Source organism: Electrona antarctica, assembly GCF_951216825.1.
Source record: "Electrona antarctica genome assembly, chromosome: 12".
In the NCBI taxonomy this organism is placed as follows: domain Eukaryota; kingdom Metazoa; phylum Chordata; class Actinopteri; order Myctophiformes; family Myctophidae; genus Electrona; species Electrona antarctica.
Genome location: NC_136793.1, coordinates 12,931,478 through 12,957,759, shown reverse-complemented (window position 1 = coordinate 12,957,759; position 26,282 = coordinate 12,931,478). Strand labels below are relative to the sequence as shown.

General features: G+C 41.6%; 1 protein-coding gene across 1 annotated transcript; it reads left to right on the top strand.

Moving 5' to 3' along the window:
- Window positions 1–4,610: 4,610 nt before the first annotated feature.
- Window positions 4,611–21,075, top strand: phf19 (PHD finger protein 19). The gene is made up of 14 exons (XM_079516270.1): window positions 4,611–4,697; window positions 7,972–8,190; window positions 9,485–9,566; window positions 10,454–10,558; window positions 11,400–11,491; window positions 12,008–12,156; window positions 13,034–13,129; window positions 13,694–13,883; window positions 14,437–14,504; window positions 14,899–15,027; window positions 15,924–15,984; window positions 16,549–16,625; window positions 18,490–18,582; window positions 19,339–21,075. Exons 2-14 carry the CDS (start codon window positions 7,972–7,974, stop codon window positions 19,682–19,684), a joined length of 1,707 nt encoding a protein of 568 aa, XP_079372396.1. The 5' UTR covers window positions 4,611–4,697; the 3' UTR covers window positions 19,685–21,075.
- The last annotated feature ends 5,207 nt before the right edge of the window (window positions 21,076–26,282 follow it).

Genomic DNA, 26,282 nt, shown 5'->3' with positions numbered 1-26,282 from the left:
TATAGGACAGGACAGGTATAGTACACGAGGTTGGACATAATGGAGCAATGTGGCACTCATTCAGTAGGACACATTAACAGTATTATGTACATGAGATGTAGACACAAGGTGCAAAACATCTTCATTGTAGTAGATTATATTTAGCATATTCTTGACAGTTTATAGTGTTGTGTCTTTCAGCTCCTCAGACAGCTCCTATATTTCACCAGCGAACATAAGGACTCATATTGACACACCAAAAAGTTATACATTAATGTCATCTTCTTTTTAAGCAGCTCAGCAAATACACTTCTGAGACTTGTAATCCCAACAAGCACAGTAAATATGAGTTTAAACTTTTGACCGTTGTCTATTCAAGGGTGTCCTCGTGATAGTTACTTTTGAAGACTATATTCCACTGTACATGAATAAAAGCCCATGTCTACCGACATGCGCTGCGGGTTAAAACTAACCAGTGCTGCGGGTTAAAAATCGCACGTGGCTCCTGACATGAGCTGCAGGTTAAAACTAACCTGTGGTGGGTTAAAAGTCACCTGTGGCGTCCGCGTGCGGTTAGGGTTAGGTTAGGGTTTTGGGTAGGGTGTCGGACCCCATGACTGTCGGACTGTTGGTATGTCTAACCGAACACATGCACCCACAGTCTCTCTAGGTCGTCCTCAGACGAGCTCTCCATCTTCGGTTCCAGTCATCCCGGTTCTCCATACATTTGGCCAGTTTGTTGGTACCACATATGTTAGTGTGGGACGTCCTCGTGATCGATGCCCATGGGTTGGAGACTAGCCAAAGACATAAAGTACTGTCAAATTTGTGCTGTGGGAACCAACTTGGTTCCCACAGCACAAATTTGACAGTACTTTATGTCTTTGGCTAGTCTCATTCTCCTGGCTGCTACTTCCTGGCTCACCCTTGGTATTCCCTCATACGGAGTCTTGTTGGTAACATGTATACATACACTCTTGCTGATGTTAAGTACTGCACGCAACAATCTGGTGCAGCACCCATCTAGAGACTTCAGCAGGGTTGGCTTCAGGGTCCAGTATTCACTGCCATATAGAAGAACAGACTCTACCGTTGCATAAAGAAGCTGAGTTTGATTTGACGGGGGAGGTTGGAGTTCCATACACTGTAGCCTGGTTAATAAACCAGACCGAATCAGCCGTTGGCAAAAAAAAGTTGCCTACCAGCGGATTACGGTCTGGCGAGGCTCAGTAGCACGCCTCTTTCCTACAGCAGAGAACAGGTCGGACCAATCGGGACACGGTATGCAATATAGGCGGGCTTTGGTACAGTGACGTTCAATGCTTGAGACTTTTGACTGACAGTAGCTCTGACCAATTGCGTCAAAGAGAAAATGTTCCCCGGGAAATGAAATCCAAGTGGAGCCAGCCCAGACTGATATACCGCGACAGTGTTGTGTGATATTAGTCTGGCTTATTAGCCAGGCTACATACACTGGTCATGCCAGGGCCCTCCATGAGTCCATGCAAGTACTATGTACTTGAAGTCCTTGACTAGAGTATTTCCAATTTTCATCTCAGAAGCGAATATTGTAATTTTACCCCATTACAATGTTTTGAAAACAGTTACTACTACTAGTTTGTAGATTTGGATTATTATCACAAAACATACATTAACCACTTCAGCCCTATCGACCATTTGAAAATAGCCGATCTACAAGCTCACAATCCGTTTATTGTGAGCTTGTAGATCTTTTTAAAAAAAAGATTTGTAAACATACTTGGAATGGGACATTCTGCATGAGAGTGTTACATTGCAGTATTGATACTTTTACTTAAGTGTCATTATCCAAAAGTATGTCTAATTTGAACTTACAGTATCTTCTCTCAGTGGCCGATGGTTCCAGTGGGTAGAGGTCAGGAAGACTAATCCATTCTTAGCTGCGGTACTGCTTTTATCTGTCATGTAGTCTTGTGCATCAGGTAACTTTGGCCATTTATCTATTCGGCCACAAGAGGGCAATGCAAGCCCATGTGATGGACCATGTGTTGTACTAAGGGAGCTCAGAGTATTATGGTCTGGAGCACCACTTTTTGGGAATCTTTATCCTTCCCAGATGACATATGCCAGCCACACCAAATAGGTGTTGACAGAATGACAGCCTCTCTCAACAACTCAACAACACCAGGTATCAGGGCGTTTTTCTACAGGTTTGATGACTGCTCAAGCACTCCCCTGGCTAAACTTCTGGAGAGTCCTCTGATCTGAAACATCACACACACACACACACACACACACACACACACACACACACACACACACACACACACACACACACACACACACACACACACACACACACACACACACACACACACACACACACACACACACACACACACACACACACACACACACACACACACACACACACACACACACACACACACACACACACACACACACACACACACACACACACACACACACACACACACACACACGTTGATGTTTTTAAGCTTTTTTTCCTTTTTTTGTTGCTTGATGTTCGAACAGTTCGAACAGGAAAGGATGCGGTGACGTCAGAACGAAGCCACTCAGTGAGCCAATCAGCTCCGGGCAGTGGGATGATGCAGTGTTGCTAGTGTTGCCAGGTCATCATCATCATTATTATTATTATTATTATTATTATTATTATTATTATTATTATTATTATTATTATTATTATTATTATTATTATAAGCGACTTCACATTGGCCTGTAAAGTTGGGGGGAGGTGCATGGGCTTGTTTCTGAAGTGCAGAACTTAATAGGGCTCTCCCCCTAATGCTTAAATTAGACTCTAATTGAAGCATTAGGGGGAGAGCCCTATTAAGTTCTGCAGGTAGATCTTGATCTACCTTTTGGGCACCCCTGAATTAGAACAACAATGAAGGAGCCAGCCCAGAGATGAATAGGCCTATCAGATGTGTGAAAATGAAAAAAAAAAAAAAAACAATATTACAAATATTTCAAAGATTTTTCAAGATTTTTTAGAAAATAGCAGATCCACACAAGCACACAACACGTTGCCATTGTGTGCCTTTAGATTGGCTATTTTCAAATAGCCAATATATTGGCTATTTAGTGTCCACTCCAGGTTCCAAGTAGGCCTAGTACCCACTCTCATATATAAGTGGCCAGTCTTCCTGGTGCCCAGATTCCCCACTCTTCTCCAATTTGCCCACTGTCGAGTGGGCCCACTGTCGAGTCTTCTCTTGGGTGCACTTGAGTCTTCAAGTGCCACTGCCCACTGCTGCACTGCAGGCCTATAGTGCCCACTCGCAGCGACGGCTCCAGAAAATTGTGTATCAGTGAATTTGTATTTGTATTCATTGTTTGGGAAAGTTTTTGAAAACAAATTGTAGGAAATAAATTAAGGGAGGGAGGGACCCATAAAAATGTTACCACCACGACCCACGTTTGGGACCAGTCTACACCAGTGGTTCCCAAACTTTTTCATGTCAATGACCCCCAATTAATTGACACTAATTAGCTTGCGGACCCCCATTAGAAAAGATACGCCAGGGACCCCTATAAGAGAAGACTTTTACGGCCCCCAGTTTGACATGCATTAGTCTACGGAGTCCGGACCCTCGTTTAATGGCATTTCTATATCTCTGAGACCCCCAATTTATATTGTAAAATCAAAGTTAATTTAACTCTGAGAGTGTACAAATGTACACTCTCAGAGTTACTCTCAGAGTTACAGACCCATAAGGGTCAATTTGGTTCCAAAGTATAATTTAGCTGGGTACCCCCTGGAACTCCCTCAAGTACCCCTGGGGGTCCCCGGACCCCACTTTGGGAACCACTGGTCTACACTATTGCTTGTTTCTTTTGGGCTTGTTCTCACTTCTCAGACTCAGACAGCTTTTTGCAGTGGTGGAAAAAGTAGGCTACTCACATTTTTCACTTAAGTAAAAGTATCAATACTGCAATATAGAAATACTCTGTTATAGTAAAAGTCCGGAATTCAAAACGTACTTGAGTAAAAGTACGTATGAAAAGTAAAAGTAGACCTACTCATTATGCAGAATGTCTCATTTCAAGTTTTCAAATGTATAAAAATATTTTGAAGATAGCAGATATACAAGCTCACAAATGCGTCGCATCACTGACGCATCTACATGCAGATCGGCTATTTTCAAATGGCCAAAATGTAGTGCTGAAGTGGTTACTGTAACTGTACCTATGTTTCGTAATAATTCATAATCAAAATCTACAAAGTAACTATAGTAACTAAAGTTTTCAAATAAATGTAGTGGAGTAAAAGTATAATATTTGCCTCTGAGGTGTAGTGGAGTAGAAGTAAAAGTACTGCAAAATGGAATTCTCAAGTAAAGTACAAATACCTCAAAACTAGTACCTAATTAAATGTACTTTTTGCTTATTTCTACTTTTTGCTTATTTCTCTAACAATGTGGCAACACTGCTGATGAATGTGATGATGATGATGATGATGATGATGATGAAGAAGCTGCTTTTACATGGAGGAGCAGAGCTGTTATGTAAATGATGACGCGCTCAACACACGCACATTCTGATTCGCGGGAAACGTGTAAAAATGGCGACGGCTCAAGTTTGAAGTTGAACCGCTGCTTTCACCCATCCAGAGACATTGCTGTGTAAACCTTTTTACTGTACATTCAACATAGTTCGTTGTTGTAAACCTTTACTGTCCCCGTAGAAGACAAAAGGTAAGCGTCTTTTTACCGTTCAACGTCTACTTTAACTCGGCACTTATTGCGTGTCAATAATAACAATTTTATATAAATTAATAATATTTCTGATATCGGGACGAGAACATACAGTATTAACACAAACACACCTAAATGTTTGACAGTTTAGTGGAGTATCGGAGCTGCTATATGTGTGAAAATAGGTCTAAATGTACAATTCAAACATGTCGTAACGTTTGTTCAGGCTGACTGTTATGTGATGCAGTGTAACAGTAAAAGTAGATTTGCAACCGTTTCTGCTCATCCAAACAGCTGCAGACAATTAGTAGCCTAAATAGATGGCGTTTTATGAACGTCAGTCCAATTATCCTGTAACTTTATATCGCCGAAAAGGAACACAACTTTGAACACAAAGTTTGATGTTTGTTTGAACACTTTATAATGTTTCATCTGTGTTTACTGTAAATGTATAGCAGTCGTGTTAGTGTTTGTCACGCACGCAAATGTTTCACGTTAATGTAGTATGATAATGTCACGTTAATGTACATGCACGCATGAACATGACATGTATACATGTGTGTGTGATGCATATACGTATATAATATATCGGTAATGCATGATGGTGCAAATGTTTTAAGGCTGCTTTTGTTTCGAAGTAGGCTACTGCAGTGCTGCTCATAGACTGACTGTTGCACTGCGCACGCGCCAAGATCTGTCAAAATCCCACCCCATGACAGTCGAGAGTAGAATCTGTCGATTTCTTAAGTTTCGTGTGTTATTTTACTAGGGTACTATTGTTTGTACCTTTGTATTTTTAACATGTAATCTGACTACTACTACCAGTGCCTAATGGACCACAGTAGTTGAGTCAAATATTCAGTAGGAGGCTTGCTACTCCTCCTGGTCAAATATTACTCCACTACAAGTGAAAGTTGCTCGGTGAAATTTGTAGGCCTAGGTTTAGGTTTAGGTTTATTTATTTAGCACGTAGTACAAAATATAGACAATACATATCAAATAACAAAAATACAATGCAAGGAAAGGAGAAGCCATCTGGCTTATTTGGAATCCTTTCCTGTATGGAAGAGGTCATTGATTTAAAACAGATTAAAAGTTCAATTAAGAACAATACAAAAGTCTACAAGTTTGGCAAAAGGGGGCAGCCGTGCAATAAAGAAATAAAAAACACAGACTGCACAAAAAAGGGAAATAAACAATACAAACAACAAACACACAAAAGAAAGTAAATCATGTAATCTACAGAGAGGAAGAAATAAGATATTTCTTTAGATGTTTTTTGAATATTGGCAAGGATAATGAGGATTTAAGTGAAGCATCTAGGGAATTCCATAGATGAGGGCCTCTAAATGTGATGAAAGATTGATGTTTGGAAGTGCGACAAAAAGGTAATTCAAAATCATCTCTTTGCCTTGTGGGGTAGGAGTGAATGTCAGAAGTAACACGGAAGAAAATGTGAAAATGTTGAGTTAAGAGTAGCCTATACAGGAGTACCCCCCCTCCCACCAACTTTTTTAAAATACTTAATTATTCAAAAGTGTAAATTACAAAGTTGTTTTTTGATATCAATGTAGGCTATTTTTCAAAAAATATACACATAATAGGCCAATTTACAAGTTCACAACACGTCACGATGCAGTGCGCTGTGAGCTTGTAGCTTATTATTGTCACCTATTATTATTATTATTTTGACTATTTTTGAAATAAGTGGTTTTCATATTGTAGGTTTTCCTTTACTAGAAATGTAGTGTAGCCTATAGTCAAAGTATCCAACGATACAAATTCTCTAGTATATTACAGACACTCAAAGAAATTACTTAAAGGAACACTTTTGGACCCCTTTTGCAACCAGATCTTATTTTAATGATGTTTGGGAGACAAGAAAAACATTCCTGGGGCTTTTATGTGTGTAATATGTGGGTTTTTTTTAAGATATTTTAGTATTTCAATTCAAAGTGTCCATGATGTCATGGACACTGGGCTCACTTACTTCCTGGACTACATGTTGTCATAGAGATTCTATATAAAGAGGCGAAACTCCCATTAAGTCCCATAGTAACAACCAGTGCCTCCGCCATATTGAGTTTTTAACCTATTCAAAGCAGAAATTAGTAACATATTCATTCAGAATGTCAGGGTACATGTGTGCGCATGCATGCATGCATGTATGCACGTGCGTGCAACTGCATGTTTCCGTGCGTGTTTGAGGCGTTACATTGACAAAGCGTTGCTGCCATATTGGAGTGACCCACGCACCCACATAAAAACCCCAGGAAAGTGTTTCTTGTTTCCCAAACATCATTAAAATAAGAATCTGGTTGCAAAAGGGGTTTGCAGTGTCTCTTTAAGTACAGTACTTGTGGTCTACTCTGTACCTCTGTAGTCTATCTGTTTCTCCTCTCTCTCTCTCTCTCTCTCTCTGTCTCTCCTGCACAGTAGCATGCATCTCTCTTTTTCTTTTTTGAATGATTTGAGTCACTGGCACTGGCAGTGGTTGAAGTACTCTGGTTTCTTTATTCCCCCTTTTAAAAATAATACATGCATCACAGCAATTTCAAAATAGCCGATCACACACACAAACAGTTGTATGCAGGTGTATGACTACATTTGAAACTCATGAATACAGAACATGAAGCCTTGGATTCATAGATTTTGTCACATTCTTGAGCCAATAATTTCATGACCGGGTCATCGGTCAATAGAGGGTATGCTTGTGACATCATCATCACACCTGGAAGTTATGCGAGAACGCCTACTGAGTGGCAAAAAACTACTTTGTGACCTTGCCAGTCACTTTGCCACTCGATTTGCCACTCACTATGCATGCGCATACCCCCCTTAGGAGGCTCAGTAAGAGAGTCTTTGAATCTCTGCCAGTGAAGTCAATCAAATTATTGGCGACAAAAACAAAAAAACGTCTCTTCTTGGGGTGTGTAATTGATTAGTCATCAGCTTGACCCAGGCCATATTTTCATTATGAATCAACTAAAGGCATGCATGATTCACCGTGTTGTGTTCATTCAGTACAGGATGTTAGATTTTACTTCACAGTGTGTCACTTCGTGCCGTCGCTGCGACCTTGTACATCTGCTATTTTTGAACATTTTTGAAAAATCTTGAAAGTGTTTCAAAAACATCCGAGGGTCCCTGGCACAAAACATTTTCATCTGTCTGTCTGTCTGTCTGTCTGTCTGTCTGTCTGTCTGTCTGTCTGTCTGTCTGTCTGTGTCTGTGTCTGTGTCTGTGTCTGTGTCTGTGTCTCTCTCTCTTTCAGATGTTGGAATCAGCCAGTAGAGACTACTGCAGCCTGGAGCCATGCTCGCTGCTGGATCCACACCCACTGGAACCAATAGCCAATCAGTGTGGCGTGGTGGGTGTGCCGATGCAGAGGGGGCATGCCCTGCAGAAGGGGGTGGAGTCCAGTCTGAGTGTCGGTCTGAGTGTGCTCTGTCGCTGGTCTGATGGGCTGTACTACGTGGGCAAAATACAACGGGTAACTCATTTGTGAATTAATGCCCTATACGTCATCATACTGCAGTATCACACCAACCAAAATAGCCGATCTACAAGCTCACAACGCAACACCTTAGGCAACCGGGGCCTGGTATAGCTGTGGCACTTGCCTCTGTCGGCAATGACGTATTTGGTTGCTGTCGGGGCAGAATTCCTCTCATCTCCAGTCCATATTCTAACCTTTTTCTTTTTGTAAATTACCGTCCTACTTGTTGATCATGCTACAGCGTCACACAAAAGTAGCAGATCTGCGAGCTTGAGCATGTCGATCTGCTACTTTTGATGCTTTTGAATTTTAATCTGGACAGTTTTACATCATATGAGGTTTCTACCCGACAGTCTGACAGAGACCATATACAGTACTTACTTAGGTTAAACAACACACGAATCCCAAAGGTCAAAGGTCACCGGCAGATATAAAGGACTGGAAAGAAGTCAGAGGATTTGCAATCTATTTAATGAAAACGGAGTTGGAGATGAGTAGTTACAGTATGTTGGAATGTAAGAATATTAGCATTATGAACTTTAGGCAAAAAATACCTGCCAAATGCCAATCTATTTCATAAACCGCCCATCTATGTTTAAATTAATTGTATTACTAAAATCTGAAAAACAAAAAGTAATCTACAAAATGGGTGCTTTTCTGAAAAATTCCACTGTTCAAATAATGAATGCCTTTTGCTGCCTTTATTGTATGTATACTGTGTATTGTACAGTTACTTTTATTGTATACTAATTATGAATCTGTGCTCCATACCATGTGAACATGGTCATGAGTTAAATAAAATGAAGGAAATGCCTTTTAACCAACACTTAGTTAACAGATCAACCAGGACTGAGCCGGATGGAAACATACAGTATTTCGTCGCTGTGAGTGTGTTCCAATAGATCCAATGTAGTTATAATTTAGTCACACGCCCTTGTTAATAATTTGGTTTTAAATATTTATGAATCCCACTGACATATTTTACCCCTTTCACACAAACAATAAGCAACAATAGCAGATAGTGATCTCGTGTTTTTCATACATTTGTGTGACGAAGTAGGGCATTCATTTATGAGGAAAAAAAAGGTGAAATATGGAGATACAAGGTTTATGTCCGACATCAACATTCTGCTGCTTTAGTAACTAGTTCATAGAAATCTGTACCTCTTGCATGTTTAAAAAGACTCACTAAACGATATTGTATGATTTATATTTGTCTCACAGGTGTCTCTGGTGGTTAGTGTTGAAAAGTATTTGTGCTAAATAATTCTGTGCTCTGATTGGTCAGGTGAGCCCTCCCAGACAGAGCTGCTTCGTGAAGTTTGAAGACGACTCGAAGCATTGGGTTTTATTTAAAGACATCCAACATGGTAAGTTCTACTGGTTTTTCCTGCTTTTTATATGTCAGTGTCAGTCAGACAAATTTCATCCAGCCAGCATGTCTTCTATGGAAGCATGTTGCTTCCAATGCATCTGCGACGCATTCAGAGCTTGTAGATGGGCTATTTTCAGTTATTATTTTAAGATTTAGAGCATTTTAAGTGGTCAAACTGGCAATATTATGTTTTAGAAGCATCTTCCAATAATCTCTAATAGTCTCGAACATTTCATATAAAAGCAAAGCGTAAAGCCTCTGTGATTTATTTTATTTATCTTACAAATCTGTTGCACTTTATACATTTGTACGTTGTATGTATGTTTTCATGTTTGTTTCCTAATATAATGTATTCCGCTGTCTGTCTCTCTGCCTGCTTTTCTTTTATTTATTTATTGAATTTGTGTTATGTATTGTGTGGGGACTGCGCATGACATAAACTAGCATCTTTGCTAAATCCGGTGTGTTTTCATTGCATTCACATATAATGTCCATTAAAACCCATTTTGGGGCGGGAACCCCTTTTGGTGTTATGCTTGTTATGCTTTAGCCACCGAGTGGCGCGCTACGAGCTTGTAGGTCTGCTATTTTTGAAAAATCGAAGAACCACTGACATAGAAACATATCTTTTTCAGAAAACTGTCAGGATGTAGAAGACATTTTTAGAATCTGATCTCAGGTCAAAATGGGTTAATATGCAATGTCCCATCCACATAAACAAATAAAGTAAAATGAGCCGAAGATACTAGCCCCATATGAAACCTCTCCCTCCGCTATGTAGCTCCGAGACGAGGTCCCACTCTTCTCTTGAGTGAGGCTGCTCGATTTTGGTCTGGACTACTCCTGTTGTCAGTTAACCAATCACTCTGTCCGTCCTATCAGCTGGGGTTCCGGGGGAGGAGCCTTGCTGTTCAGTGTGTCAAGGGGCGGAGCATAACCAGGAAGACCAGAGTAACAGCATCCTAATGTGTGGGAAATGTGGCAACGGTTAGTCCTACTCTCCTATCTCCTCTCCTACTTACTACAACTGTATATCCTACCCCCTCAACTCCTTTCCTTCTCACATATTTATATATTCGACTTACGATTTACAGACAGACACTTATAAGGCAATCACACACATCAAATACAGAGAGACAGTGTAGTGCCTCAGTAAACTAGGATTACAGAACCTAGCAAGAAAAACAAACCTAATGAACAAAAACATGAGAACAAAATGACCACGGTATGTCTGCATGGTCGTCATATCTATGTCAGTTGCTACTTTCTTTTTTCAATTTTATTTTTATCCCACGATTTTTGTAATCCATTTTTTTTCACCCAATGTCAATTGCCTAGTGTAATCCTGGGCACCACACTCCCTCTGCCAACCCGAGGAGAGCACTGGACTGACCTCATGCTTCCTTGCATGTATGAGGAGTCCAAGCCACTTCTTTTCACCTGACGGGGGAGTTTTTCCGGTTGGACGTAGCGTGCGGAGGGAACACGTTATTTCAACCAGTTCCTTTCCCCTCCCTCAGGCACCCCGACTGACCAGGGGGAGGCAGTATATTGACCAGGATTACTGCATATATTTTGTGAGGGTACCTACAGGGGATATGGGGAAAACATTCAAACTCCACACAGAAAGGCCCTGTTGCCAACACGCCCACAGCGTCCCCAGCGGGAATTGAACCTGTGAGGCAACAGCGCTACCGCCTGTACCAAGGACCGTGTCCCCGCTTTCCCGGTTTTAATGGGTTAACTAATACATAATGTACTGTACAGTACATTGTACATATGAGTTCATAATATAATGATATCATGTGTGACATTGTGTGTGTTGCAGGTTACCATCAGCAGTGCCATGTTCCACCAGTAGAGGTCAACGTTGAGGAGCATTGGTACTGTCGGAGATGCATCTTCGCTCTGGCTGTCAGGGTACTAATTATTAACACTCTTATCGCCCAGGGGTATGTGGAACCATTAAATCAGTGCCCAGCGATTTGCAGCTTCAGAGCCCATTTCAAGGTGACACGACGCCATCTTGGTTTGTTCTTGATAGCATAGAATGTAGCCAAAAGACCCCCGAGGGGATCGACAACCAACGGAGGTATGATTACTTCTAACGCGACTAGCGACGGGACCGCGATGGGCCGTCAAAAACACAATCTTTGGTTAGAATTGGAATCATCGATTTAGATTAAGAGAAATGACATCGAATGTTGCCCAACAGGCACTCCCAGGCTGTAGACTGGTGCGCTATGTTATGAAACGAGTAATGTTCTGTCTTTTGATTAATCTCCGTCCTGGGCGTTGGGCGTAATTATTTGATAAGATATGCAGGGGACAGGACAAGACACATGCATTGAACCAAACAGCAACATTTGTACGTCTACAGTACATTACTATATCTATCTGTATTTCTGTCTGCGTGTCTGTGTCTCCTCCTAACAGAAAGGGGGCGCTCTAAAGAAAGGTACTTGGGCTAAGTCTCTGTTGGCCATGAAGCAGGTGTTGCCCTACGACCCCCAGACTCTGGACTGGGACTCCCAGCACAAGACCAATCAGCAGCAATGTTACTGCTACTGCGGCGGACCTGGAGAGTAAGACAAAAATACTCACGTGTCTTAAGTAAAAGCATCAATACTGCAATTTAGAATCCGCACATGCAGATCTGCAAGCTCACATTTTGAGCTTGTAGATCGGCTATTTTGAAATGGCCAAAATGTATATAGGGCGATAATGCTTTAGTGCACTTTCCCTCCTTGTGGAGAGGAGGGTAGCCTGGGCAGCATTCCATTTCGGGTTTATGATCCGGTCGGGAGCGGATGGTAACTTTCGTCATGTTGTAGTCAATGATTTGTAGTCATCTGGCCAGAAACCACAAGGCGGAATCAGTACTATGATTTCAGGTTATTTCAGGTTACTAAGAGATTTCAGGTTTCCTGCCCGATGACTACAAATCAGTGACTACAACATGACGTAAATTACCATCCGCTCCAGACCGGTTCACGCGGCGATTTTGGAACACAGACCAGGCTTTCCTCCGAGGTGGAAAGCCTGGTGACGCGAGAGGAGGTGTGACCTTGGAGTCCAGGAAGGAAGTGAGACCACATTTTCATGACAGGTTTTTGGTCATGAACATGGCGTCATGACTAAAATAAAATTAAAAAAAATATTTCACACATAAAAACTCCAGGAAAGTGTTTCTTGTCACCTAAACATCATTAAAGTAAGGTCTGGTTGCAAAAGGGGTGAAGTGGCCCTTTAACTAATTTAGCTGACAACCCCCTAGAACCTGTTAAGGACCCCCGGGGGTCCCCAGACCGGCGGAGGCCTGCACGGTTAATCAGAGAGCTTTGGGAGGAGAGAGTGCAAATCAACTGACAAAAATTGTGATGTGCAATGTGTACAGTAGTATGTATGTATTATCTTGCCCATTGCAGCATCGATCATGTTTGATGTTTTGCTTACATGCAGATGGTATCTGAAGATGATCCAGTGTTACAGATGTCAACAGTGGTTCCATGAAGCCTGCATTCAGATTCTGCAGGAGTCTATCATGTTTGGAGACAGGTACTGCATCAACTCTATTCTGGAGGAGTCTATCATGTCAACAACTCTGCTTTGGACTAGAGCCCTACCACGACCAATGGCCAATCATTTTGGTTCGATTCCAATCCCCATTTTGGAGAGCCTAAAGGCCAGTCCAGTCCACACTAATGCAACTCCTCCCCAGTTCAAATATGATTATTTTGGGGGCCACGGCCTGAAAAGGTTGAGAGCCCCAAAAAGATTTAATTTGAGTTTCTGTTTGAGAACATTTTACTCATAAGCAAACAAAATAAGAAAGAACTGTTTTGATTAATTATAAACATCTCAATCAACAATCTTCTCTTCTCAAGCTTGTAGATCTGCTATTTTTGAAAAACCGTGTGCAAATCTTTGAATATATATATTCTTTCACAGCTAATTACATACAATCTTTGGCGTCCTTGACATGAAATGGTTTGATATAGAAACATAGGCTTTTCAGAAAACTGTCATAATTTAGAAGACATTTGGAGAATCTGTTTGTTAACTGGTGGTTAGATTTCTTTGTATGATCTCTCGGGTGTCTCTCTTTTGTCTTGTGTTTAGGTTCTACCTGTTCCTGTGCTGCGTGTGCAATAAAGGCACTGAGTACGTCCGGCGTCTGCCTCTGCGTTGGGTGGACCTGGTGCACCTGGCTCTTTACAATCTGGGCATCAGCAGCAAGAAGAAATACTTTGAACTGGAAGAGATCCTGTCTTTCATCTCGGAGCACTGGGAGCAGTTACAGCTCGGCAAGGTATTCATCATACAGTCCATGTCACATCGTCCTCCTACAGTCCATGTCACATCGTCCTCCTACAGTCCATGTCACATCGTCCTCCTATCTCCATCTTCTAACTTTTTGTGTCTGTATTTGTTTTATTTTATTAACGCCCAACGTGATCATACAGTACTACATCGTCACACAAACCTAGTGAGCTACCTTGTAGATCTGCTACTTTTGCTATTTTTTTTAATTTTATTTGACTACATTCTACAGTAGTCTTCAAGGACTAAATCTGGCTTAATATTTGCTGTTTTCATATTCACATGCCAATTTCTGTTCTGAATGGTATAAGCACGTGAATGTTTTAAGTTATGCTTTTAACTTGTTTTGACCAAAGTGTCAAGATATGTTCAAATATTTTGGGCCATCAATGTTTTTCTTTCCTCCCTTGGATAAGATCACTAATGATGTATTAAGTAAACCTCAGTGTTTACTTAATAAATCCAATCTATTGTTTTAATGTAACAGCCATGTAATCATGTATAAATATAGATATTGGTTTATTATTTGTGTTTTTGTTTAGTTGTCCAACACTCCTCCATCAGAGAGAAGTCGCCACCTACTGGACTCTCTGAGCAACTACAAGAGCAAGTAAGAGACAGTTATGTACAGTATCAGAAACAACACACGCACGCATGCATGCACGCACGCACGCACGCACGCACACACACACACACACACACACACAAAGTAACACTGACATATCAGTGAACACCATGCATGCGTGGATGAACAGAAAATAAATTCTGCCATAATCACGAACCTGCTTGTGATTTAAAATTTCAAAATTGAATGCTTGCTTCAATCAATTTTCAAATTAGAATCTAAATTGTGTGTGTGTGCGTTCGTGTGTGCGTGCGTGCAGTGCGTGTGCGTATTTATGTAACAGCAATGTATGGGTAGGCTGGGCTGTGTGGAGAAAAAAAACTTCACAAACTTGTCAAATGAAGTTGAAATTATAATACGTGTTTGTGTGTTCGTGTAGGTTCATCTGTGGCAAAGAGATCAAGAAGAGGAAATGTATTTTTTGTCTTCGTAACCGAGTTCCCCCCAACCCTCCCATCAAACTGTTCCCTGAGCGCGCTCCCAACGAGGACGGGAGAGGCCGGAAGAGGTACAGTACCAACCTAACCCCACATGAACACCACGCATTATTAACACCAATTTACCCATTAAAATCTGCACACCAGTGTATACTCCCTTCTTGGCAAAATGTATTTGCAGATGGCCCGGGCCGCTGGTCTGGTGGTCCGGGCACTCTAGGCTGCACAGACAGCCTGACAGCGTGTTTCGGGTTCGAATCCCAATCCCGACGACCATTGCTGCTTGTCACTGCCCTTACTCTCCCCTTTCCTGTCAGTCTACTGTCCTATCAAAAGCATAAAAAACCCAAAACAAAAAGTATTTCCAGATTTATTTTAACACGGTGGAAATAACATTTCAGTAAAGTCCAGTTTTGATGCCAATATGTTCTAAATAAAATAACGCATAACGTCGCATAACGGCAAATAAATATTGCTTTCCATTGACAGCTTTTGATTTCATTTAGTTTACTAGTTTTTATATCACTGATCAGAGCAGGTTCACACATAGTGTGTCAAAGTTTTGTCAGTACATGTATTTATTTATTTATTTATTTATTCATTCATTCATTCATTCATTCATTCATTCATGCATTCATTCATTCATTCATTCATTCATTCATTTATCTATTTATTCATTTATTTTCCTTCCATTTCCCACTTTCTCTCACACACCCCATGTAGTACTTTTGTATACCCCTAGGGGCAGAGAAAGCCTGTTCTACACACAGTGGAACATTCTCTTTCATATCAAACACGCAATACGTGTGTGTGTGTGTGTGTGTGTGTGTGTGTGTGTGTGTGTGTGTGTGTGTGTGTGTGTGTGTGTGTGTGTGTGTGTGTGTGTGTGTGTGTGTGTGTGTGTGTGTGTGTGTGTGTGTGTGTGTGTGTGTGTGTGTGTGTGTGTGTGTGTGTGTGTGTCTTTCAGTATTCCAGCGGAGAAGAGGAAGAGGAGATCTAAATGGCTTCTAGAAGATGCTATCCCCAATGTAAGTCTCTATTTTAGGATCAGACAATAGTCCGAATCATCATGACATCACCACAACCAAAAATGTATTTCCGGGTAGTTAATGTCAGCTTTGGAGCAGTATTATTAATTTTCCGTATATCTGGAATAACCGGACACTTATGATATTGTTATTGTCTATTAGAATTAGAAATGTATTATTTTCTTATAAATATCCCAACAGTTGACAAACTAGACATTCTACCCGAAAAGTCTGCACGTTTGTTTACATTCTGATGGTCTATGCTGTAGCAGTGCTTCTCAACCTTTTGATGCCGAGACACCCTGATAAGCGCTTGCATGTTGAGGTATTACATTTTGTTTGACTACAGTGTGTGTGTGTGTGTGTGTGTGTGTGTGTGTGTGTGTGTGTGTGTGTGTGTGTGTGTGTGTGTGTGTGTGTGTGTGTGTGTGTGTGTGTGTGTGTGTGTGTGTGTGTGTGTGTGTGTGTTTCTGTGTGCGTGCATGCGTGCGTGCGTGCGTGCGTGCGTGCATGCGTGCGTGCGTGCGTGCGTGCGTGCGTGCGTGCGTGCGTGCGTCTACATAGAATGAGTGTTACAGTTTGTCTTCCAACATGGCCAACATCTTTGACTTCACCCTGGATGAACTGCAGAGCTTGAAGAGGTGAATGGAGAGAAACCGCCGCTCTGTTTCAGAGACGTCCTGTCAGAGTCCATCATTCTACTGCTATTAACAGATCAAATCAAATCACGTTTATTTATAAAGCACCTTTAAAAACAACAGATCACTTCTCCCATTTCCAACCTTTTCTTCTTCATACAATTCACTTACTTTTTTTGTTTGTTTAGATGGTAGGCTACACCGCATTAACCTGACTCCGCCAGATGGGGCAGCAGAGAGTATACTGGGAACCCAGTGTACTCTCTGCTGCCCCATCTGGCGGAGTCAGGTTAACACCGCATAACCATACATATCAATGTTGTGTGAATACACCGGATTTACACTAGCACCGCCTCGCCCTCCTCTCGCACTATCATGCTCAAAATGCACCTTTCTAAACTGAATTTGCTGCATATATCGAACATAGCCTCAATTGCACCTTCTTAACCCATTTTGACCTGAGATCAGATTCTAAAAATGTCTTCTACATCCTGACAGTTTTCTGAAAACGCGAAAATGTTTCTGTCAGTGGTTCTTCGATTTTTCAAAAATAGCAGAACTACAAGCTCGTAGCGCGCCACTCGGTGGCGCGCTATGAGCTTGTAGATCTGCTATTTTTCAATAGCTAAAGCATAACATAATGCTAACACCAAAAGAGGTTCCCGCCCCAAAATGGGTTAAACTAAATTGTGTTGTATATGGAACATAACCTACTAACAAAAAGTTTACCTAACTTTGCTACTACAGGGAAAACATGTACATGTACATGTACATGTACATATGTTACTATTTTGTTTTACTCTTTGATTGCTCTTTCTTGCACTCTTTATTCTATCCCTGTGTTGTTTTTGTTGTTTTCAATGTTCAACTCTATCTATGCTGCTATACACAAGATGTAACAATAAAGTACAACCTTGAACAGAAAACAGCAGCGTTTTAGAGGGGACCTTTAGAGGCCATTTTAGAATTGGTCCTCATTAATTCCGATTATAAGATAACGCCATTACAGTCTACTCACTCTCTGTGTCTCTGTGGGGGGCTCAGCATTTGTCATACGTAGGAGGCGGGGGCTTGAATATTTGGCTACGCTTCAGATCGCATAAATCACATTGCATTTTAGATCGTTGGCCGATATGTTAGTTAGATGGAAAGAATACCTGCAAACGGAACAGAAGCTGTCCTTCAGCGAGACTTGAACCTCTGTGTTTCTTTGTGCTCCGGTTCCTAGGGCTGTCACCATTACACATTTAAGTTGACGATTCATTGTAATGATTGCAATTAACGATTTAATTGTGTTTTTTAGCATTGGAAATTGGAACATTATAAATAGAAATTATAATTCTGATTGACTTTTAGGCTTCGTAATATATGGTAAATGGGGCATTTATATAGCACCTTTATCCAAGGCGCTTTACATAGATTGTGCATTACATTCACCCATTCACACACACATTCATACACCAATGGCGGCGGAAACCATGCAAGGCACCAATCAGCACATCGGGAGCAATTAGGGGTTCAGTGTCTTGCTCAAGGACACTTCGACACTAACTCTGGGGGAGCCCGGGTTCGAACTGGCAACCTTGCGGTTGCCATCCAGCCACTCTACCCCTGAGCCACCGCCGCCAAACATAAAAAGTGCACAGGACTGATATGACAAATAACGGAAATTATTCAAGAAATTATACAAGCTTACAACACGTCACGAAGTGACTATTTCTGCTATTTCTGCATGTTTTATGTATGAACTTCTTTCAACATGGATTATGAGGAAATAATTGCGATTATCTCAAATAATTGCGATTATCTCAAATAATTGCGTTTAGACGATTATGTAATAATTGTGACCGCTACCTGTTCCTCCCAGTTCTTCCAGTGTGACGGTGAGCGGAGATCTGGACTCTACTGACGCTGCGTCCACCTCAGGCTCAGCTACCACCAGCAGCTCCTATGACTTCAGGTACACACACACGCACAGGGACTAGGGGTGGGACGATTCACTTACCTCCCGATTCGATACGATCTCGATACCTAGGGTGCCAATTCGATTTGTATTGCGATTCTTTATATTCAGGGCTGGGAGTGCACCATTCTGGCGTGTGGAAGGCCTAGGCTGTCCGGGCCCCTCCTACGTCCACTTCTTTTTTTATTGCGTTTTTGCCCGCAATTTACTTTGCTCTTTTATACTAGAACATTTTAAAACAATTATAAACAATATAGACCATGAAAAGTTGAATCATACACGTGAATGCAGCCAGATAACGTCAGTCAGCCTTACTGTCATGAAAAAAAAGAAGAAAAAGATCAGCGTTGTTTTCCTTCATATTAAACTCTTTAACCTTCAGTTGTAAAATGGCGTATGCTCTTGCATATTGACAGAGCCACGTTTGACGCTTACAGCCGAGTGAAACACAGCCAATATCAGGCAATGCAGTTATTCCAGATAGGACCAGATTATAGCCATGTATAGACAGAGTCAGTCCAGGTAGAACCAGAAACATATAGACAGTCTTAAGGTGCGTTCAGACTTGAACTTAAATATTCGCCTCGGTTCGTCCCGTTAGTGCTGTGCCAGGTTGCACCGCGCCCATTTGCGGCGCTCGCGCAACTTCTCGTCTTTGCATTGACTTTGTATGTAATCGCGCCGCTCTAACCATCCAAGTCTGAACGCACCTTTAGTCCACCTTGACCCCTGCCCTCTGTCCCCGTCCAATAGGAGGGTGGGAAGCCGGAAGCGAAAGTTGCCTTGCAACAGCTACAGCCAGCGGGCCATTCGGAGCATGGCGGGGGAGGAGCTCGGCGGAGACGAGCACGCCGGGATGCTGCTGGAAGATCAAGAAGCTGCGTGCCACGCCCACATTCCCTCTGATCCCTCCCACTTCTTGTCTGACCCCTCCCACCTGTCGTCCGACTCCTCCCACCTGCACTCCTCCATCTCCTCCTACTTTGGCGTGGCGGGCAGACTGACCAATGGAGAGAGGTATCAGGTGTTGGCGCGGCGCGTCACCCCACAGGGTACGGTCCAATACCTGCTGGAGTGGGAGGGGACGACGCCTTACTAGGAAGACGCTTAGATGAATCCGGGATGTCCTCATTTAAAACATATCAATCGTTTTGTCTCGTCTTTATGAAGACAGAGGCCTTCAGACCGACAGATTAAACGTTAGACGGTAAAGGGACACTGGGAAGGCTTTTCTAAGAACGTCTAATTCAGTGGTTCTCAAAGTCGGGGGTTCTGGGACCCTCAGGCCCCTTTTCCACCAAAGGAACTTTGGTTCAAGAACTGGTTCCGTTCTAGATTCTTGTGCTTTCATGGAACTGGCATCCATTTTTTGGTTCCAGTTCCGAACCAACTTTTGAACCATTTCATTTTCAGTGGAAACACTGGTTCAATATTAGCCGGGAAAAAATAACTGAACCGGTTCAACCCAGGTGGAAAAGGACCATCAGTGTTCCTAACCGGGGGTTCCAAATGGACCCTTACAGGTCTGTAACTCTGAGAGTGTACACATGGAATCAAAACGAATGGACCCTTGTAACGGTTCCATTTGTACACTCCCAGAGTTATGGGGATCCTTGAAAAAAGAAGAAGAAAGTTTGATAACCACTGGTCTACGTTTACTGTTTATTGTTATATTTTAAAAAGTTGTTGACCATACATTTATAAATAGGTCTAAGCGTTGAAAGCTACCTAAAATTGGCGAGTTGGTCTAAAAGTTACTAGCTACCCTTTGTTGTTAAATTGACGTTAGCTACCTAGTATTGGTAAATTGGTCTCTAAATGTTGCTAGTAAACACCTATATATTGTTGTTAAATTGAACTAGCCTCGCGTAGCCAGCCTTCATCTGCCTTTGCAATGCATATTGCCCCAGGCAGATTAAGTCTGGCCGCTCTCAATTGTGGGAGGACTTCACGGCCGAAGTGGTGACGAGCCAACCAGATTAGTCTGGAACCAGGCTATAACCAACCAGGGCCCAGTATGCAAATATGGGGCGGGACATTGCAGACAAAAATCTAATACTGAGAGCGACGTGACTAATATCCATGCAGTGACATTAGCATCGCTACGCGAGGCTACAATTGACGTGAAGCCGTTGGACACCTTAAAAATGTGTAAATTGGTCTACTAGATTGTTGACCAGCTTACAGTAAATATGGCTAAAAAGGTTGGAAGCTACCTTGAATTACGGACGACGGACAATCAAACAGATGGAGGGGCAGACATAGATAGTGATGAAGTAGAGAAAAATAGATGCAGCCAAAGAACACACACACACACACAAACACACACACACACACACACACACAGGTAGTACATTTAGTAGTAGGCTGAAATCCATTTCCAAAGCAGTATTTTTGTATAACCCCTAGGGCGATACATGTTTAGCTTGCGCTTATGGGTCAGCCGCCGTATACGATACGGCGTATCTCCCTCTCTGCTCTTAATTCCTTAACCCAAAAGTATTGCATCTACTATAGCAAGGGTTCCCAAACTGTACATATTTCACCTGGGCACCCCCCCCCCCCCCCCCCCAAAAAAAAGCACTTGGAATTGCAGGTGTAGAGGCGTCACATTTCGTTTGACTCGGTCACGCCGATAAATGCTGCGAAAATAGCAGATCGGCTATTTTCACAATACCGTATTTGCCTGTTACATAATAGGCTATTTCACAATTTGGCCAATTTTGTATATAAAAAAGGGTATTTAAAAGTCATTAGATTTTGCACTTATTACTGTATGTTGGTTCACTTATACTGTTGAGTGAGGAAACAACGTTGGACGTTAAGCTAATAGAGCTCCGAAGTCTGACGTCACTTTCAGTAGAGGTCGTCAATCTCCAGGTTCATGTATTTGTTTATTTGCATTGAGATCCCCAAACGGCGATTTTAGGTCGCTTCATATAAGAACTGTGTTTGAAAAATAAACCGACCACCTCGGCGTTTCTGTCAGGGGAGTGGCTGTGCGTCGCTAATGATGTCCATTCATATTTGATACAGCCAGTTTCTAGAGAAAATGGAATTAATGTGACCGCAAAAGCCTTGAAACTACATATGAATGCAATGTCGCTGAGCATATACGTCACGCCCAGCTGTCAACATATTGCGTTCCTGAGATTCCTCGTTGACGTAAGCTCAGCTGGTGGTGACTCGACTCGTACTAACCACGATACATTATATATCAATAAAATAAAAATAAAAATAAACGTAATTAACGTTCAGTTTCTGTTGTGCGACGGGCTGCGGGCAGAAGCAGCCTACCCGGAAATGTAGTCTCTGGGTTGTTTGGCTCGTTTCTAACGCTTATTTTGTTACTCTTTGGGTATATTTGTACATTTCCACCTTCAGTCGATGCTTCATATCCATATGAGTGAAAAGGCCGGGGTGATCGGTTTATTTTTCAAACACAGTTCTTATATGAGGCGATCTAAAATCCCCCTATGGAGAGTACAATTCTTATAAAAACATACATGAACCATGGCGCTCACTGCCCTCTACTGGTAGTAGAGGGCAGTGACGTCAGGACATCGGTGCTCTATCATCTGGGGACCATCCCCCCCCCTCCCCCAGGGGTCCCGCCCCTCAGTTTGGGAACCACTGTACTATTAGTACTTTTAGTGTCATCGCCCCATGTATCTTCTATACAGTTAATATAACATGTTTTAAAGCACTTCTATATATAGTAAAAAATAACAACTGTTAAAGCACTCTAAACGGTATAGTATACATTTAATTATGTGTACTATATTACATATCAAGTGCTTAAATAGATACACTATATAATACTAAATAGTATATACTGTATATTACTATATAACACAATATCTGTTATGTGCTATGTAGAATATTGATCGCGTTCTATTATAGTACTATGTCAATTGTATGGAGATAGCAGAAGATCCACGATAGATATAGTTATTTAATTTATAGATTTATTTTCTCTTTATTATTTTTCTCTTTATTATTATTATTTTCATTTTCTTGTCACTTTCTTTTCTTTTTTTTTCTTCTTTGGGATGATTTAAGGGTGACAGTCCCAAAACACACAGGTTGCAGGTTCCAATCCTCTCGCTGCAGCCGTGTCAAAGTGCCTTGCTTCACCTGGTACGTGGTTAAAGGGGTACGTCACCCCCCCACCCCCCAAAACAAAAAAAAGGAATAATAATAACCTTTTTTGTTTGTTTTTCATTCCTGAGCCAATAATTTCCTACTACTCCTGAATCCTGATGACGCAGGAGTCAACTGGTGGGGGGAAAAGTACGCAAATGTTAATGTTTTACTTAAGTAAAAGTATCAATTAGGGATGTCCCGTTCACATTTTCTTCGCTCCCGATCCGATTCCGATCATTTGATTTTGAGTATCTGCCAATACCGATTTTTCCTGATCCGGTATTTATATCTTTATAGAACACTTTGCCATATCACAATAGTACAATATCCAAAACCACAGACAATATCCAGTCTAATATCATGATATGGATATAATATTGATACTAGGGAATAGGGATGTCCCAATCTCCGAAGTGTATATATAGGGCTGAAGTTACTAGTTACTTTGTAGATTAGCTCAGGATTAAGAGCGTCTGCTAAATGCCTAAATTGCAATTGTAAATTGTAGATTTGATTATTAGAAGATTTCAAATCATTTTAGTGGTTTAAAAAGTACAATATTTTCCTTTGAGATGTACAGTAGAAGTAAAAGTATTGAAATTGGAAATGCTCCACTAAAGTAAAGTAAAAAAAAAAAAAACTAAATATTGTAGCCTACTTGCGTACAGTACTTACAGTAAATCGTTACTTTTACCACCGCTCCAGAATAAATGGGAATGTTTTAATATAGTTTAGCTCTTGTTATGATTGGCCATTATAGTCAAACATTGGATTATCGGCTCAGGAATGGTGAAATAGCCCTTTAAGAGTGTCAGTCGGATGTAAAAATGTTAATGTGATAATAGTTGAATGTGTTTGTAGGACGTGTTGGTGATTGTATGTTGTTGATATGGTTGAAATAGTATATCGCATGTCTGTTGATAATTCTGTGTTTTACCAAACATCTTTCAGCTATGCTCAAACTGACAGTGTTTTAGTTTTTATTTTACTTTCCAAGATAATTTTCCATTTGCTGTATTGTTGCACTATTGACAAAAAAAGAAGCTATGCAAGTATTGAGTTTCATATAAATAACCAAACTGATGACTGAAGTGTGAGGAATGATTTTGTTTGTTTACTGTGTGTGTGTGTGTGTGTGCGTGTGCGTGCACGTGCACATCGGTATAGGCGGGTCAAACTTTGGTCAAAATGTGTATTTTCTTTATGAATGCGAGAACAATGGCTTCTATTATAGTGGGATAACTTTCCAGGAATGTAAAGCCTGCTATTTCTAATAGCTTGGATACCCCTGCGTCGATGATGTCACTGGTAGGCGGGTTTCTGAACTGTCCACAGCCCTCATCTGAGACACGGAGTGAGTAGACCAAAAATGTCACCATTATTATGATGAGCTTTAGTGTGAGAATCAGGTATGTGAAGATAGGTTGCAAAAGCCGTCCTACCCATTAAGACCTGGAACGCATCTGTGTCACCTTAGCTTTTAACCACTGTAACCATTATTTATCTTTAACTATCGAAAAATAGAAGCTCATATACAAGCTTGTAGATCTGCTATTTTTAAAAAAAATACTGAAAATGTGTGCAAATCTTGTATTCTTTCCCAGTGAACGTGTTTAACTCAACTCTTTGCTTCATGGGAGGTCCCTGGAAAAAATATTTTGAGATGGTGGTCGGCAGCCAAATACATATAATTCTAGTGGTTCTTGACTGTTGTACAGTATCGATTGAATACTTTTATTAACAGGTTTGTTGATACAGTACATGTAGTACAGTCAAAGGTTATGCTAAAAGGATACCACAAAAGCCCCAGGGGGCTTGTTTACATTGTGGCTAGCCTATAGAGCGTCGCAGTCCCGCCTCCTACCCTGGACCAGGAAATGATTCTCCGTTCATTTTCCTCATAGACATTTCTTAAAGTATTTATTTAAAGACGGTTACGCCGCGGACAAAGCCAACTCGAGTCGTGACAACTCATGACAACACAAACAATATTTTGGACCAAACAAATAATTAGAAAGAAGAAAAAAACGGCAGGTTACAACACTTTTTTTGTTGTTTTTCTTCTTTGTAATTATTTGTTTGGTCCAAAATATTGTTTGTGTTGTCATGAGTTGTCACGACTCGAGTTGGCTTTGTCCGCGGCGTAACCGTCTTTAAATAAATACTTTAAGAAATGTCTATGAGGAAAATGAACGGAGAATCATTTCCTGGTCCAGGGTAGGAGGCGGGACTGCGACGCTCTATAGGGATACGGAATACAGACATTTTGGCTGATACCGATCTCTGTTTAATTGCCTGGTCAAATCGATTGATTTTGCTATTGCAATTCAAGTTTCAAGTAGGGTTATAGCTAAGCTTACACCTGTCATATACCTGTGATACAGGGCGGATGCACTCTTCAAAAAATGAATCACACTCGTGCTTGAGGGGCGCGCATCATCATCATACACCACATTCTGTGCTCAGCCAATCAAATCATCACATACTGTGCTACAAACACACACAGAGCTGTGCATAGCGCCCCTCAAAAACCAAAACAGTCTTATTAACTGATCTTAGGCCTACTGATGCACATATTAGTTCGGCAAAGCAACTGTGTCACTTTAGATTTTAGCATTTAGATCTAAAAGTCTTGTCAACAAGAATGCCACGCGTATCATTAACTGCCAGGTGAAACAAGCATTCTTGTAGCCTACAAACCAAACCACTAGTCACCTCCCCCTCCCCCCAACAACCTCTAGATTGGCTACGGCTGTATTTCTGGGCGAGATTTGGTGTTGAAGGAAACAAGTACAACAAGTGCAAATAGACGGAGCCCACGCAGGTCTGTTAAAACATGATCACCCTCTCTCTCTCTCTCTCTCTCTCTCTCTCTCTCTTTCTCTCCTGTAAGGTGCAAGGCCACTTTAATCTCATTCACGCATGCACAGACGCGCACACATGCACGCGCGCACACATATTTGAGTGCACATGCACATGCACTCGCGCGCGCACGCACGCACGCACCCACCCACACACACACACACACACACACACACACACACTGTGAAGTGATTGTGTGTGTGTGTGTGTGTGTGTATACTAGAGACAGTGAGGGGTGGATGAAAGCCAAGAGAAGAGAAGATATCAGAGGGGGAGGGGAGGTGAGGAGGAGAGAGGAGAGATGGAGAGTGTAGACGGGAGGGGAGGGAGCAGGGAAGGAAGTAGGGCAACCTCACTGCAGGGGAGGGGCGACTGACTGACTGCTGCCGGAGCTGTGCATAGGATTCAGTATAGCATCATCATCCATGCACGACATCAAGCTAACAGCACAAACACACACACACACACTGAACTGGATCTGCAAGCACAGACCTGCACAGACAAGAACAAGGTTTTTATTTTATTTTAAATCGTTTTCCCCAGCATAATTCTCCTCTCCTCTATTCTCTTCTCTCCTCTTCCCTCCTCCTTTCCTTTCCTCACCTCACCTCTCCTCTCCTCCGTTCTGCAAAAAGAAAAGATGGATGCTTGACTCCTCTCCTCCTCTGCTCTCATTTACCCAGAGGATG

Excerpts from the sequence above, each read along its gene's own strand:
- phf19 (XM_079516270.1), top strand. The coding sequence starts at position 7,972 with ATGTTGGAATCAGCCAGTAGAGACTACTGCAGCCTGGAGCCATGCTCG. Across the intron at positions 11,492-12,007 it reads TCTTCGCTCTGGCTGTCAGG|AAAGGGGGCGCTCTAAAGAA; the intron begins GTACTAATTATT and ends TCCTCCTAACAG. Across the intron at positions 13,884-14,436 it reads AGCAGTTACAGCTCGGCAAG|TTGTCCAACACTCCTCCATC; the intron begins GTATTCATCATA and ends GTTTTTGTTTAG.